At 40.4% G+C, this 17,153-nt stretch overlaps 1 protein-coding gene and 1 long non-coding RNA gene across 2 annotated transcripts; one reads left to right on the forward strand and one right to left on the reverse strand.

Annotated features, from left to right (window-relative positions):
- Positions 1-9,563: 9,563 nt before the first annotated feature.
- On the forward strand, positions 9,564-11,049 carry LOC140941490 (uncharacterized). The gene is made up of 3 exons (XR_012166469.1): positions 9,564-9,733; positions 9,852-9,911; positions 10,996-11,049. It is a non-coding gene; the product is annotated as an uncharacterized lncRNA (long non-coding RNA).
- Positions 10,815-16,834, reverse strand: LOC140941489 (cytochrome c oxidase assembly protein ctaG-like). The gene is made up of 5 exons (XM_073390489.1): positions 16,264-16,834; positions 14,845-15,000; positions 14,372-14,497; positions 13,876-13,917; positions 10,815-12,872 (listed from the first exon to the last, which is right to left on the reverse strand). Exons 1-5 carry the CDS (start codon positions 16,675-16,677, stop codon positions 12,744-12,746), a joined length of 867 nt encoding a protein of 288 aa, XP_073246590.1. The 5' UTR covers positions 16,678-16,834; the 3' UTR covers positions 10,815-12,743.
- Between the last annotated feature and the right edge of the window lie 319 nt (positions 16,835-17,153).

Genomic DNA, 17,153 nt, shown 5'->3' on the forward strand with positions numbered 1-17,153 from the left:
CACCATAGTCTCTCCAAGTAACTTTACTGCGGAGAAGAGAGAGAGGTTCCCCAGCATAGATTCCAAAATGTCATAAGGGTGCTTACCATGAACACAGACAACCTGGGTGGAAATCTTGTGCAAAAACATAAAACTATAAAATTTAACGTGGTGGGAGAACAACCCGCTACAAAGTATCCCCAAATCAGCGTCACAGACTTAAAAGAGTAGAAAAATTGCATCGCCCGAAATCACAGACCATATTTTCTGAAGCTTTCCAAAACGGAAGGTGCGAACCATTTGATTTTCCAATTGTAAATTGTAAGTTAGTAGCCAGAAACCACTATTTTTTTCGTAACTATAATTTGACTCTCCTGTGGGCAGTGATGAGGAATTTTAGAGAAAAAGGGAAGCGATTGATTCGAAGCGTTACGTTATTTTTGCGAGGCTATCAGGAATGAGGTTAACTGTCAGCCGTCACACGGCGTAAAATCTAACAAATTTTTACTGTTAAAAATGCAGATTAATATTTACCGTCATAAAGTCTGTTAAAAGGTGTCTCAAATCTCACTATTTCAGAAGGATCTCTTAACTGGAAAAAGACCTCGCCTCGGTCCTCTTCCCGGGGGGGTATTCCCATCAATTTCAGACCAATCCTCAAAAATTCTAGCCTCCCACGCATGCTTTTTAGGGGAGCTCGTATTTCGTCCCTCCCCACAAATAAGAGCTCCCCTAAACCCGCCTGCGTGGGAGGCTACAAAAATTCAAGAGAGGAATCTTCCTACAAATCGCTTTCCTAATATTTTAGTTGGTATTGCAGTTCAGTTTTAGCCGGATTTATCAGTTCTTGTTACTGGGCATTTAGATGCTCATAACGGTACCCCATCTAAGGATCACACCGGGAATACATCGCCAACAAGGGCAAAAACATGATTGCCTTCTTAACACATGATTTTAAGGATGGAGCCCACCACTGCCAACAAGGATGCAGCAACTCCCAACATTGTTGGGCCAACAATGTGCGACAACTCCCGACATTATTTGGCCAACAATGTTGGGATCTGGAGTGCATCCTGGGAAGGATATAAGACTTTGTAAACTCCACGGAGACCATGTGAAATGCGCGTGCTTGGCCCCAACAATGTTGGAAGAGCTGCCAAACAGATCCAACATTGTAATGTGCTACGCTTCGGTGGAAGTTGCGGGTTAAAAGTTTGAGCGGTTTCAAACTTTGCGCAACAACTCCCCATAAGCATGTAACAGGACGTGCAAATGGATGCAACGGTACATGTAACAATGTTGCATCCGTTTGCACGGGACTAAACTGAAGATTTTGCCTTCTCAACCAACTTATTTTACTTTTCTCAGAGTTTGCTCGTCCCCTCCTTTCCCAATGTTGAGATTCGCGTATATTTGCAGATGGGTGTTACGTGAATCAACGTCGGAATGGGCGTAAGGTGACTGGTGTTTCAACAAATGTGAAGAGCATTGTACTCAGGAAGAAGGTAGCAGAGGTTCTCTTTTCTCGTGTCTGACGAGGAGCTTCGTTGGCCACAGGCCGACACGTCTTCAACCGATTTAACCGAAACGGCATCTTCGGAGTCGGAGACCCAGGGGCAGTCAGTCGGGTCAGGAGAAAAGGTGCGACGAAAGTTTTAAAACACTTTCGTCGCGCCTTTTTTCCCAACGCGACTGACTCGTGCCCCTGGGTTTCCGAGGATGCCGAAACCGGGAACCGCGCATGAAAAGCCTCTGGCACCTAGTAGGGTAAGAGTATTGTAGCCCACATGTGGGAGTACCCCCTGGGTCCTCTGTATTTACATGGTAATCCTTAAATATTTTACCAGGACCGTATTAATATTTAGCACTTGGCATGTTATGACGCGAAGCGTTTACTGTCTGAACGGCACTATTATTGGCCAACAAACAGTGTTTTTGGCGTAATTTACCGCGACTATTATGCCAGCCTGTACGGGTTTTAAGCTTTGCATCCATTTATGGATCCTGACACCCTTTCTAACATCAGGTAGTATGTGTTTCATCAAATTTGTACTTGTGATATTTTATCTCCCTTTATTAATATTTTAAATACCCATGAACGTAGTGACGCAGAGATCTTAGGATCGCTAGAAGGCCTCCTGTTTCTTTCCTCCTATTTATTTTAGACTGATATCGACTTAATTGTAGAATTAAATAGTCCATAGTGACCACTGGTAGTAGACATCGAAGAAGTGACGAAAAAAATCATTGAACCATTGCTTAGAAATGTAAAAAACGATTAATAAATAACATGACATCTGCAAGAGTACGCTGAGAACATCATAACGTGGCACTGTTGGCAGAATTATACAAAACAGCCATTTCTCTAACATACGAAGAGCAAAGATTTGACGAACGTAGAACAAACTTGAACTTGTGTAAATCGAGACTAACTTTCAGTCAGCTAGTTATGGTCAGATCTAGATAAACGCATCTCGCAAACCCTAACGAAAATCGGTGTTGCCATCTATAGAAAATAAACTGAGACCCCCTTTTGATATATCTTCCATTGACAAATGGTACGTACCCTTTTATTTCACATAAGTTCAAAAAAATACTGCATTTCTTTCAAGATTTAACTGCTGTGACTGGCCTGTCTTTTTTCAAGAATGAACAGATTTTTTGTTGACAGATTTTTCAACCTAACCTGAATGACAGATTTTCCAACCCCCCGCTCCTCCGGGTCCAACCCTTACATAATGTCATACTTACTTTAACTCGTGAAATTCCTCGGCCATTAAAGGGAGTACTAATGCACCCTGGGATTTCGGGTGCATATATATGAAATAACTTCCGGGCCCGGGCAGAATGTCCCGGGAGCTACTCCCCTATATAAGCCATATAGGTATGTGCCGCCTTAAGGGTGGTTTTTGCGCCGTCTGAAATCGGGTATGGTTTTCGATAGAATTACGGCAGTATATGGACGTATTTATCGATTCAATTCAAAATAAGTAAGGAAGAAAGAGAAATATGCGAATTGGAAATGGAATTTAAGAAATCTTTTTTTGTTCCTGTTCTATCTAAGTATCTAAGTAATTAATTAGATGCCAGGTCCGAAAACGGGTATGGATTTTACAGGCCAGGTCTGAAAACAAGTGTGAAAAATGACATTTTTTTGTCTGGAAAAGGGTCAGGATTTGGAGAACCGGGCGGCACACCTCCACCAAGAATTCCCAGGAGTACCAACCCCACCCCCCCCCCCCCCCTTCCGAGCGGAAAGTTTGAGCAAGGGCCCTGCGTGAATCGTGTGTTGGCGATCATACCGCGAGCGTAAATTACATGTGTAAATTACATGTGTAGCCATGGTCTGAAAACAATGGCCACACTTGCAAATTATACGTGTAAAAGTTTTATAAAATTTACCCCGGGACTTAAGTTTTTTTGTTTCTTGGATCTTCCCCTTCCCAAAACGACAAAATTGAGCTTTTTTTCGGTGAGATTTAGCAAGTACGGAAGGAGTTTTAACTAGCAAGAAGGGCGTACAAGTCCAAGCGAAAGCAAATAAGGTTACCCTCTTTCGCTCTCGCCACTTATTGCGTTTTGCTCACATCCAGAAACGCTTTCTATTAGCACCCACAGCTACACTCGCGGTGATGCTGGACCAACACCCTTAGTACCCTCAAAGCCCTCAAGTATACCTGTTATACCTGTTTCTTACATCATAGGTTTAAAATATTGGCCCGATGGTCTGTATGGCCTTCCCATGGCTGCTAGTGGCTGTCCGAATGATCCTTCTGTAAACTGGAGATTGGGTACCCTGTACCAAGACTGTGAAGACACGGATCCGGAAACCCATCATTCATTCAGCTTCAATTTAAAAGCTTCTATAATACAAGGCGATGTTGAGCGGTCGTTTTGCATGAAAACTACCACTTTCTTCGATTCAAGAAGAAAAGCGTGGCCTCCTGGAAAATACTGCATCTATCTCTCAGGAAGGTCATGTCCCTTGGGAATGACTGTAGGTTGGATTGTGTGGGATGACGAAAATGCTTCTATACCTGGAACGAGCAACAGAAACCATCGCAATGGTACCTTGCCAGCTGGAAAGTACGACAGCAATACGTGAGTACCTTAAAAACAATAATCCCTCCCTTTTTTTCTTTCCTCCCAATCCCCTACCCATTTCGACGCCTGCTAGCAAGTTAGGCTAAAAAATGGTTTTAAAATGGTACTTACAGGTTTTCAGGGCGTCCTGGCAGAGTACCAGAGACACGCTTAAACTGGGTAAGGTTTTGATCATGCGTTTGGCATAGGCACAGGTAAAGCAAATAAATGTGTGAGTGACTTAAATTTAGGTAAAGCAAATTATGCGACCGAACTGTGGGCCCTACAAACGACTACGGGACACATGTTCAAACGGCTCTTGCTCAACTTCCCTGCACGTGGCTAATCAGTAGACGGACGCTGCATGGTAGTTTCGATGCCGATGGTAACAGTACTGTTTGAGTTCGTGTAAAGTTGACTGTTTCACAGTTTTGTCGTCAAATCTTACTTGTCAGGGGCACCCAACGAGAAAGCCACTTGAATATAGCAATGTCAAACGTATTTTAGTATTTAAACGGTAGATATAGGCATATTTTTATCCCCTAAAAACTTTTCATCTGTTCGGATTTCCTAGCTGAAAGTCTAGTGATCCGAAAATTATAGGGATCAAAACTTACCTTTTCGAAAATTTCAGCCAGAAAAAAGGCTATCGAAAATTCTAGGTGACCTTTTCAGGGTAAAAATCCGTTAAAAATGGGCAGTTATACCATTTATAGATGTTCGAAAATCCTGGGAGAGGCAGGCAAGCAAGAAATTTTACAATAAATGTTCTTAAAGTTCTAGATCTCAAATCGTCTTCCGAACAGATATTTTTCTGAAAATTGACGTTGGGTGCCCCTGACTTGTCATCCGTATGGAATTCCTGCGCTTGTTCCTGCATGCGTCATTTCACGTGGATACCAGTGGTGGCCACGCAAAATGTTGGTTGTTTTCTCAGGCTGCCCAAATAGTAGACTTGCTACAAGTCGACCTCTTGGTGAGCGAAGTGCGCCCTTTTAGCTAGGCCGCGAAGCGGGCGACCGAGCGACGAAGTCGCTAGAGGTCCCGCGCCATATTAAATCCGGCGAAGGACTTTTTTAAAAGTGTACTTAAATAGAACCCTGAAAAAATCCAAGATTCAACTATAATGCGACGAGTGGACGAACGCCCTATACAAGAGAGGTCCAACTATACAGCCGGAAGGTTTTTTGATTGTGAGCTCGTCAGTAATATATGATGATGTTGGATGATGATTGAAAGTACCAGTTAGCTTGTGAACAGCTTCCCGGTTTGGTGTAAGGGGGGTTGAAAAGCGCGAGAAGACAGCAAGGGAAAAAATGAAAGAGAGGAAGTGTGGTAATAATGTCATTTCCCACTTCCTGGTCCTTCGCTCTATATAATACTACTTTCCCTTTTTACCGGTATGCGTTACAACAGGATACAAACAGTAAACTCCAAAACCCGTGTGCGACCAAACCTGGACACTGGTCAGGGATGGAGTCACAGAGCAACGTGAAAAAATGACGCTTAATTTACTTAATGCTTTGCGACTCTTCAGAGTGGGCAGATCTCAGTGCTAGAAATCAGTTTCCGGGACTTTCGCTCGTCCTTCTAAAATAAAAGTCATTTATTAACGGCTGACACCGCACTCGTCAAAAAAGATTGACCTTGCCTATGTTCTAAATCAAAGCTCTTTGCTGTATTTTTCATTTTCTTTTCATTCGGCATCATATTAACTGCAGTTAATACTTTTAATCAAACAGCCTTATCTACTACTGCTGCAGTACAAGTGGTTCGGCCAAATACCCTATCAGCCTTCCGCTGGAGTCCCCGTTCTATCTTATAGCGTACGGTACAAGGACATGCCAGGCAGTAAAGGGGGCCAAATCAACCTTGGAGTATATTTACTACGAGACAGAAATTTTCACACTCATGTCTATGGACGATTACGGCGGAGCACATCCTTATGGTGTTGCAAAGGGCGGAAAGGGACACGTGATCTTTTACTGCTACTATACCCGTAAGTATATTTTAAAAAAAAAGAAAGAAAGTTAATAGCCTCAACCAACTGAATATATTTTCCAGTGAATGTAATAAACCGAAGTTACGTCCAAGGTATACCCAGCCATCGCGCAGGACGCATCGACTATCTCCCCGGTCCTATTCTAATTATAACCTCAATGTGGTATCTTAAAAACCCGCCCTTTTTCGCACCATGTTAGTTATCTAATCTGAGACAGTCTCGGATTCTGGATTCCAGATTCTTTGTCACTAGAACTTGGATTCTGGATTTCAATCGTAAGTGGGATTCCAGATTCCTTGAGCTGAATTCCGGATTCCAAAGCCTAGCATTTCGGATTTGACGAGCAAAAATTCCCGTATTCCGGAATCTGGATTACCTAAAAGGCGGCGACTTTTCAAATTGACCGGGGTGAAAAGTGAATAAGCTTACCGTCACTACTCAATCTGTACGCTGATTCAAGGTCCTAATTACAGCTAGCAAGATTCTTGGACTTGCTTTGTAGCTCCACCTCAATCTATCTTATCCCTATTGAGACATCTTCACAAGCTATTGAGAGACATTGGCCCTATTTATACTAGAAGACGTCTTAGGCGTCCAGACGCATTAAACGTCTGACTGTTAAGTACGTCATTAAGTTTGTCCCGTTTTTATACTAGACGTCTTAAACGTCTGAGACGACTAATTCTTCTGTTAAGTCGAGTCGGACGAACTTAGCTTCATACGTTTTATTCGTCTGACGTTTATGCGTTTACCTTATTTCCCGTATTTATACTAAGTCGTCTAAGACGTCTTAAACGTCTCAGACGTCTTAGACGTCCTCTAGTATAAATACGGCTGTTAAGACTCCGTTATTTGTTTATTGTGTCTGGTTTACTACCTTCTACACCTATTAAACTGTACATTTGTTTTTCTAGGGTAGAGACTGAGTCTGATCATCATCATACTTTTAATTATTTTTCCTTTTCTTTTTGTTTGTTTATTTTTTCTTGCATTTTGTTTCCTGGTGAAGCTATTTACTGCCCTCCACTGAAACGCCCTGATAATGGAAAGCTGAAACCCTTTCGCTGTTGTGAGAGAAATAACAACAAATTCAACGACACCTGTTTAGTAAGTTGCAATCCTGGGTACATACCCGAAAATCCCGCGGGCCAAGTAACCACGTGTTTAGAGAACGGAACTTGGAGTAAACCATCTCTCACTGGTTGCAAACGTAAGATAGTTTTCGTTGTTATATTTTATGATGGACTTAAGGGGTAAAATCAACACTTTGTTCTGATTAGTCTCTTACTGTATGGGTTTTATTAGTACTAGACGTTCGCGTATCTTGAGTTGATAGCCACTGATTTTAAAGTGAATTTGGAATTGATACCTTTTTTGGAACTGAAATTTTCTTTGAGCGTTGCTGCGTGCCGTTTTCGTTTGGCGATGATCACCGTTGTACCAACGAAAACGTCTGGGAAACGAGGATTTATATATAATAATTATCAAAAGAGTTTTTTCGAAGAGGGCGGGGGGGATGATCGTGTTACATTGCGATGATAATGATGATGATGTTGATGATGATGACGAATACGATGATGATCAGGGTTGATGCTAATGATCACCTTTTAGTTTTATTTCTCATAACTTATCACTTTAATAAATGTTTTCAGGTTCTTTTCAAAACATTACAGCATCGCCAGTTACAAAATACCGAATAACGTCTTCAACGCCAGTTTTGACTTGGACGCAATCACCTTTACAGACCACAGCGTCCACACCTCTAAATCTCAGTACCACGTCTTGTATCGTATCGCCTCCCAGGGTCACTGTAAGTTCAAGCGTCATTCAAGTTTCCCGCGCTTCATCCCTGTGGAGTAGTACCACACCATCCCCTACCCTGCCCTCTGTTGGTAGTAGTATACCGCCCGTCGAGGAGGAGGTTGGGTCATTACATAATACCCTACAAGAAACTAATTTCTTGATCGGAGCGGTAGCTGGTGGTGCACTACTCTTGGTGATCATAATCTTATCGCTTGTTATTCGAAGGAGAAGGTAATAAAAATTTCACAAAAATGTTAAAATTATTAAACAAACATGTTTCTTGGAGAGCGCTTAGGGACGGACCGTTAGATGGAATTAGAAAAGTTATAGGGGGAGGATTTTAGAGCGGCATGAAATTTTTTCGTTTACATTTCCATTATATGATTTTTATTAGACCAGTGCATGGATATTTTTAAGGTTTACTAAGCGTGCATAATTTTTTTTAGTGAATTTTCCCTTGCACGAAAGTTTTTTTTGTACTTCTTCCCCCCCTCCCCCACCTTCATAAGTTTTCTAATAGTATAAACATATATAGCTTAAGGCCACTATTTAAATCAGAAAGATGTGAATATCATTATCCCTCAGAAGATAACCTTAACTTTTTCTTATTCTTCATAAATAATTCTCATGATTCTCTTGCAGAGCCCAAAGTGCCACACCGCGCAGAGGAACAGGTGTAAAAGTGTACATGAGGCAAGCACAAATAATCATTATTCAGGTTTATCTATCGGACATGTATAGTATGGTGCCTTCGTTTCAATAGCGTTCGTTTCCTTTGTTTCAAACTCGTCATGTTACAATACATATGATGAAATTTAAACCAAAAATAAAATTGAACCAGAACAAAAACGTTCGTTATCGTAAATTTTTACTAAATCTAAGCAGGCGGTCAACATTCATAGTTATGATACAGAGTACTTTTACCCTCTGACGTCAGAGGTTTTCCAATGTCCGCCCCAAAATTTACAGCGGTATTGCGATAAAAAGTTTATTTTTAGGCGTCACGTGACCTGGAAGTACCCAATTAAAGGGCATGGTTTTGGGAGAAAAATCCACTATCAAAAAAGTACTGTCTACTTAGTCATTGCATCTTCGAATTTCCTGGACTGCACACAACACATTAGGTATTTTACTTTGGTATGGTTTGACCAAACACCAGGGCTCAGTTGCTCGAAGCATGGTTAGCGTTAACCAGTGTTTAATACCTTGACAACGTATTGGTTTTGATACTGCTTAACCAATGGTTAAAGCTAACCATGCTTTGAGCAACTCAGCCCAGGACGATAGTCTGCGTAGCTGGCGCTTTTCGTTGGGAAGGGACTGGGCTATAGAGGGAATCGCTATTGATCGCCAGCAAGAGGCGAAGCGGTGAGAAGAATGGGGCTGAAATCGGCTTCCCCTCTTGTTTGCGTAGATTTCGTGTGTACCTTCCGTTAACTCATTCTTTTCCACTTTTTTGTTTTCTTTAAAGCGAGATTGAAGAGACGTTTACGATGGACAATCTATATTCTGAAAGGTTTGTAAAAACTCAGTTCTTTTAAATTGCCCGGCTGCAGGCAGCTTGAATGGGAAATTCAGCCCAGTGTGTTCCAGTTAGCTTGTGGTTTCCTTCTAGGTCGCGATCTCCCTATAGCTTCGAGCTGCAGGAATAGTTACCTTGAAAAAGTGTTTTTTATGCCGTTGTCAAGTATATCAAGGACCTGTTCATCAGTTCGCACGTCTTGTTCCCTCCTTTTATGTTATTTAACTCGTCTGAAACGTCTCAGCACCCAGTGTTGTTATAAAGTCAACTTACAGATGCTATTTGGTTTTCTTCAGCGAATTCATTCATAAGCGATCTTCAGAGGAAAACCTACTACACGATAGGTCAGTTATTGTGCTTATATTGAATTTCTCTTTTTCTTTTTTCCCTTGAGCAAATTAAGACCATGCAATTAACATATTACTAACATTACTAGCTAATAAAAGATTCCTTTTTTTCCAGTTGTTCTGCAAGAACAGTTGAGTATGAAGACAAGGCCGCAGAAAATCTGCTGTACGAAAGGTACTTAAGTTCTGCATCAAAGTTATGTGTAAGAAAAATAATCCGTCACGACTATTTTTAAAGAGAAAAGAAAAACTGGTAAATCGGCAAAAACAACGAAGGCTACATTCACACTACAACGGGCGAATTTTTCGATCGATTGAAAAACAACTTCGTGCCTTTAGGTGTTCTGTGTGAACGAAGTCGGGTCCGCCGGTCAAAGTTTTTAGCCAGTCGAAAAAATTCATCCTGTACCGTCGCGTGTGGACGTAGCCTAAGTAACATTTTCTTAAAAAAGGGCACAAATCAACAAAAACCTGAGAAAAGCCCAGAAAGTTGTGTCTAACACAAACCGAGTTTGAAGGGAAGAATTCTAGCCTGCGTAGCTGGCGGGATTAGCAGGAGTGCTGTAGCTTTTGGCGGCGGAGTCGCCTGAAGATTGGGAGCAAGTGTGGTCAAACACGGATCTTCGCTCGCGGCATCGCCGGCAGCCTAAATTTCGTCCGATTGCTTTGAGTCGTTTTCTCCTCTCAGTTACTGAGGGAGTAATAACGACTGGAAGTAATCGGATGAAATTCAGGCTACATCGCCGGTCGCTTCGAGTGGCGGCTCCGCCGCTAAGAAAGTTAGTACCCCGGGCAAAAGAATGCCGCTAGTTACGCAGGCTACGGGATTTCACACATTTAAACTGCGGGTGAAGAACTAAATGCAAAGACGATCAATGCAGTTTAAGAAGCAACCTATACCGTGGGGTAAAATAGCCGGAAAAAATTCAGGCTTGCCAGGTAGTCTAAGGATTCGAACGCTGACGTCTGCGATACCGTGGCATGCAGCGCGGCTCTAACCACTTGAGCTAGCACGCTACCGGGAACTAGTCATATTATTGGTTCGTACTATACCCGGGAAAGATGAAGATGAAATCGATGAATGTATGAATTTCATATATTATTAACCTGACAGATATGAAATCTACGTAACCCTATAAAGCATGCGCAAAAATATTTAAAACAGATGACAAGGAGACCTTGTTACTGCTACAGTGTATTACTATAGAACTTTCTTTTTGTTGAAAAGGTAACGGCTCAAATTGTTTTGATATTATTAGCTGTGGGACTCGCTTCTCTGTTACAAAAGTTGAAGATAACGTTCTTTACGAGAGGTAAGAAATACAAGTAATATAATGTAAGCTTTCAACCACTAAAAAAATCCAAAACACCTTTATTAAAATATTGAAGACGAGTGGGACCATGCAAAAATCCTCCAGAGAGGGGTTTCATTTGAAGGCAACAGGGTTTTTTTTCCAGCTCAAAATTAAGAATTGTCTAATATGTTTCCTAAATTGACTTTGAGATCTCCCATTGACCAAAAATTAAATAAGAAAAATACCAAGTAAAAATCTCGAAATTTGTTTCACATTTCAATTTGTGACGTAAAACAAGTCGAAGAATTATTACGCTTTCTTTAACGCAGCTTGTTCCACTCATTCATACTAAACAACCAAAATTTGTGGCCGTGATACAAGTTTGTCAACAAGAATAAATTGCCACCTTTTAACTTCTTAGACTTCTAAAACTTGGAGGATATTAAACAATTAAATTCAGAATACTTAAAAATATGTTGTTGTTAATTGTTTTTGTAGCATGTCATTTCATGAAAGCCAAGACGAGAAGGACTCCGAAACACTCCGTCATCATTTCTATAAAACAGTCACATGATTGAACTACGCCTTTTGTCTCGTGTGAAGAGCGTCAACCTTTGGATACAAATATGTCATTTCGTGCGTAAAATTGCGTGCTATAAATATTCCTTTATACAGAGAAACATTACCAGTTGTTCCGTTTCGGATCTGTGCCATACTTATTGACTGTTTTCATAAAAAACGAACAAACAAATGCTAGACGCGCAGAGGTCAATTTTTAAGAATTTCTTTTCTCTTTTAACTCCACCTAACTTTATTCTTTTACCAGACTTTACTGTGTCACAATTATCTACCAGTCACTTTGTCCCTGGAGAAAGAAAGCCCTTACATTTTCCTAAATTCAACCTGGTTAATAAGGAAACCCCGTTAATATGGACACTTTCTATGGCCTTCTCAGTGGATCTCAGTGTCCAGTGTCCGTATCAACGAAGTTTAACACTGTACTTACTTGGAAGGCTTTTCTAAAAAGCAATATCACACGTATATTCAATTGATGCAATATATTGATGCAGGATGATTTTACATAAGGATACCATCTTAAGTGAGTCTCAAGTTCCCTGATTAGATGGATAAGACAAAGGTTTCTTTCTCTTTAAAGAACTTGAAGTGTTTGGTTGTTTTAAAAAAGAAGTAGCCATTCTAGACTTCTTTGTTAACATGTGTTGTAACGCTTTATAAACAAGGCATGTATATGACAGTAAGATGATAGGTTTTTTACATGCATTATTAAGTCGGGGCATTAAAGCCAACATAATGGCTGCAATATAATATTGCACGGGGCATTATTTCCTTTGACTTTTCTACAATGCATTGCAACATTACATGCAACGTAATGTATCAATTTGCTGAGTGGCTAACAGGCATCGTTAGGTTTTTTTTAGGCAGCCTTACATTTGATGAGACATAAATAAATTGCCAGTTAAGATTGAAAAAGATTGCTCTCACTGTTGAAGATAATTAAGACAAGGAAAGTCAAAGACTCTATTGCTGCAATATTGCACACAATATTATCAGAGGTTGGCACACGAGGCAGTTTAGCTGCCTGTATCATGCGATATTACCCCAATGATTTACCATGTGTCTGGGCCTATACATCAACTGAACTCCGCCCATGAAGAAATAAATACTCCTCATAGTACCAAAGATTCATGCTCCTATAAACCAAGTTTCTCAGCTTCTTTAGCCTCAAAGAAGGTGTATGACAGTGTAATGGTGTCCACTTTGGCCATAGCTGGGTCTTCTATAAATTCAGGGTCAATGTAAAAAAACACAGGCATGTCAACCTGTCAAGAAAAAAAAAAGAGAAAGAACGAATATGATGAGTAGAAAATAAAGAAAAAAATACGATTCCTGGAGCACTTTTAAAGCAAGGAAGTCACTATAATTTCAACCTAACTGATACAGGCAATATTATTATTAGTAGGTGAGGAATTGTCTAGCTAGGAAATTCTTTGATTCATTTTTGCTTAACCCTTTATATCCAAATACAAATTTTCCACATCTTCAGATCGACTGATCGATCTTTGCGTCCTACGGAATGCATGCCATGAATAATTATTTTGCATCTTATGGAATTTTTATGCATCAGGGACACAGGATGCAGAGGTAACAAAATCACTGCATTACTTTTATCCTCTTTAGCTTTATATTTCATTAGGCAGTAATGATTAAGAAAAGCAAGACCAGCTCACCAATCTGGCTTAAAGTTAGATTCTGGTTTGCTTGTGTTTAGAATATCCTGTTTGTGCAATTTCTGTGGCAGTTATTATGGCTATTGTTTACCATTGTTGTGCCTTAAAATATAATAGAAGGACTGTATTTTAATTTCAGTATGCTGTGATACAGAGTTTTGGAGTCAGTCTTCATATTAACTGTCTGGTTACATATAGGCCTGAGCATGTTCAATTTGGACTCAGTTTTTTCTTAAAACTAGGACTCATTGGTTCTCGATGGGGACTCATGATTTTTTACAAGATCAGTCCCAGGACTCACCATAACTTTTTGTAACAAAATCACTGGTAATGGTCACCCAAAAAAGGTCTGTTCTCCAGTGGAAAATGGTTTAAGGGTTAAAATGGCATGCAAGGACTGTAGCATAGTAGTTGGGAAGACAAGTGATTTTCCTTTTCTATGTTGTACATATATGTGTTTCATTGTGATGGCATACTCCTAGACCAACTGCCTTCATGTCTTTGCTACTTGCAACAATAAATTGACCTGTCTTTTCTCAAAGTCTATCTAAAGCCCTTCAAGGGAAAAGTTTTGTCTTACAACTGTACAATGTACCTGTTCATGCGGATTAAGCCTCTGTTCCTCAAAGCAAAAACACTGTGAACATGAGAACACATTCATGAGTAGCAGGTTTCAACTATCAAAAACAAAGTTAATTGAGATGCTTCATCACAGAAAAGGTCTCACTTAATCCACAAAAGGATCATAAAAGGCAAATATATCATTCTGTTACAGGTCAGGTTAAAATTATTTAACCTAGGTTGAATCTCCATTTCCTTTGTTTCCTAGCCTTATGTATTCATGCATTAGGGCTAGGAGACAAAGAAAATTAAGAATCAACCTTTGTGAAATGGTCAAATCAAAATTAACCTGAAATCAAATTTGACCCATAAAATATCTACTGGTACATTCTTTTAAAATGATGATGATTATAATAATAATTTATTATTATTATTATTATGATAATGTTGATAATGATGATGATTATTATTACTATTATTATCATTATTCACAAAAATCAACTTAAACACGATAACATAAAATGTTTTACTTGGATTTTGTTGAAATATTGCCCAGCCTCAAAAGGAACCACATTGTATGTAGAGATACCAGTTATTGGCTCATCAGTTGGATTTGTAGCAGTGTAAAATGCAAGGGCTGTCTCTCCTGGGGCAACCTGCAAAAAATATCATTCAGTGAGATCAAGTAAATAATAGCCAACCTGGGAACTCCTCCAGATTAATGATGGTCAAAGGACAACAGCAACAGTGGGGTACGTATCAAAAAGTGGGAGCAGAGCAAACATTAGAAAAATAATATTTTCAAATAGAGAAAGAAAAAAACAGCTGATATTACTACTCTAGTTATTCATGACAAAAGGAAGGAGGAATTTAAGAAAAAACACTAACCCAAATAATATTAACAAAGACATTGAGCAAACCAGATAGCCTGCATAAAATTGCTTTTTAGTAATAAATAACTGATTTAATATTAAATTATTGGATGCCTACATCCACAACCCACCTTGACAGCAGTCTGTTGAGGCCTAAAGTTCCAGCGCATTGCACCACTCTTATCAGCATTAAACCTGATAAGCAGCTCTCTTTCAGGTATTCTCTCCATTTGTTCGATCTTCTCTCCTGCCTCTTCTCTTTTTACAGTTCCACCTAATCCTGTTGCCTAAACATACACAAGACAAAGAGGCATGAGACATGGTGGCTGAAAGATTAAGCCTTCAAACTTAGGATATGTTAGCCTGCACCAGACAAACAAAACTAAACCTCTGGATTAGACAGTCAGTGAGCGAGTCCTTGAATCCTTGTTCTGGTCTCTAGGCTTCATACCAGAATTTGAGTACCCAACATGGTTGACCTGTTAAAAAGCCATGTGAATCAGGTTGAAGGGAAATTCGAAATGCACTTTGGGTAATGAACAAGTCTGTTAGGGCCTAGAACAAGGATTTCGGCAATGCTTTGCAGACGTTACTAACCAGGGTAAGATAATGTCTACTACACAGACTAAGAATCTACAGGTCTAGTTCAAACTTTGCCGTCACATTTTTATACCTGCCAAGTGTCATGCCTAAGGCGTGATTGTCACGCCTGCAGATCGAACACTTGGATCTCACGCCTACTCACGCCTGTGTTCCGATTTGTCACGCCTGGTAGAAAAGTTTGAGCCATTACAGCATTAACTGACACATTTTGAAAAATATATTAATTATTTAAACAAACCAGAACCAAAGAGAGAAAAGAAAAGTGTATGTGGATGATCGACTGTCTCCGAATTCTCTTTTTTTAGTAGGGAAGTCAATGTTCCTTTGTGTTCCAGTGTTAGTGTTAGACGGAACTCTTCGTAACATCTTCGGAAGTCTTCGGAACGTCATCGGACATCTTTGGATATTATCGGATCCCTATGAAAAATCTTGGCACCCTTAAGATAAAAAATGTCACGCCTATAAATGTAAAAAGGTTGGCAGGTATACATTTTGCGAAACTGACTGGTCAGTAATCAGTGACACTAGTCAATTCAGGAGAAAAGAGGATGACATGTTCAGTTCAAACAAATTTTCCAACTGGACTGAAGCATTCCATTAAGTTAATTTTGATTACTTCTCAGTGGGACTAAGAGCAGGAACATAATTACTGGACATGAAATGGTAAGTTTCAGTCAGGCCAGACCAACCAGTCAAAGGAGACCACCTCCCAGAAAATTTCCACCAGGCCCACGTTTTTTTAAAGGTGGATAACTCAATCCAATGGATAAACCTCTATCCACGCAATTATTGGTTTCCTAATAATTATCTACTGGATAGGGATTTATCCAGTGGATAGCTCTACCCAGCCTTCGATTTCGGCAAATATTATTGATCTGCGCGCCACTGACAAATCGCGATATTTTGCTCAACCTCTTCCAATAATTGCTAATTATTACATAACTTACCTGGCAAAAGAGGCGATAAAGAGGAACAGCAAGGTAAGAGAGTCCCACCACTGTTATTACCAATGCAATCACATATATAGCTGTTGTACTGTTTCGTGTATTAAAAGCAAGCGAACTCTTATAACCTGCACGTGTCCCTACAAAACGCCGTGTTTCATAATGCAGCAAACTTGAGTCAAATGTTATCAGAGGTAGCTTGGCTCCAAACAAAGTACTACTCGCTTTATTGAGATGTTCAACGCATCTGGAAAAAATCGTCCTTTGTTGAAGACCGAACTGCAAAATCCACGATGAACTGTAAACATATCGTGAACTTAAACTCCATGAAAATCTCGAATTCTGAAGTCGAAGAAAAGAGTTCTGATAGAGAGTCCTTTGAGACCGGGAAGCGACTCGAAGAAGCGACCACAGCATGGGAAGATTCTGGGATAATTCACTCTGCAAAAATCAGCAAATTAAAAGCATCGATGACCCTTCCTGTGGTGAGTGTTCCTTGATGCGTTCTTGAACAATAAACCTACAAAAACGTCCTAAAATGTGCTGTAACGAAGAAACTTGTCGGCCATCTTGCCTGTTAGGGTAAAGGAGACTGGGACGAGAAAACGTCGATCCCGTACCCAGAGCCCACGCGACGCGCTTTTTCCCCCAAGAAGATCGTCGATAGGCTCTCGTCTCCATAGCCTCCCACGCAGGCGTTGTTAGAGGAGCTCGTCTTTCATCCTCATGAAAGACGAGTCCCCTAAAAACGCCTGCGTGGGAGGCTACCCTCTCCCGTGTCAGGTCTTTGATCCTCCCAAAGAGAGAGGGGGAGGGTGGGGGGTGAGTGGGAACTCATTTTCCCGAACAGGGGCTGGTAATCGCGCCTAGAAGGGCCGGGGAGTACAGGAGTA

Source organism: Porites lutea, chromosome 6, assembly GCF_958299795.1.
Source record: "Porites lutea chromosome 6, jaPorLute2.1, whole genome shotgun sequence".
NCBI lineage: Eukaryota > Metazoa > Cnidaria > Anthozoa > Scleractinia > Poritidae > Porites > Porites lutea.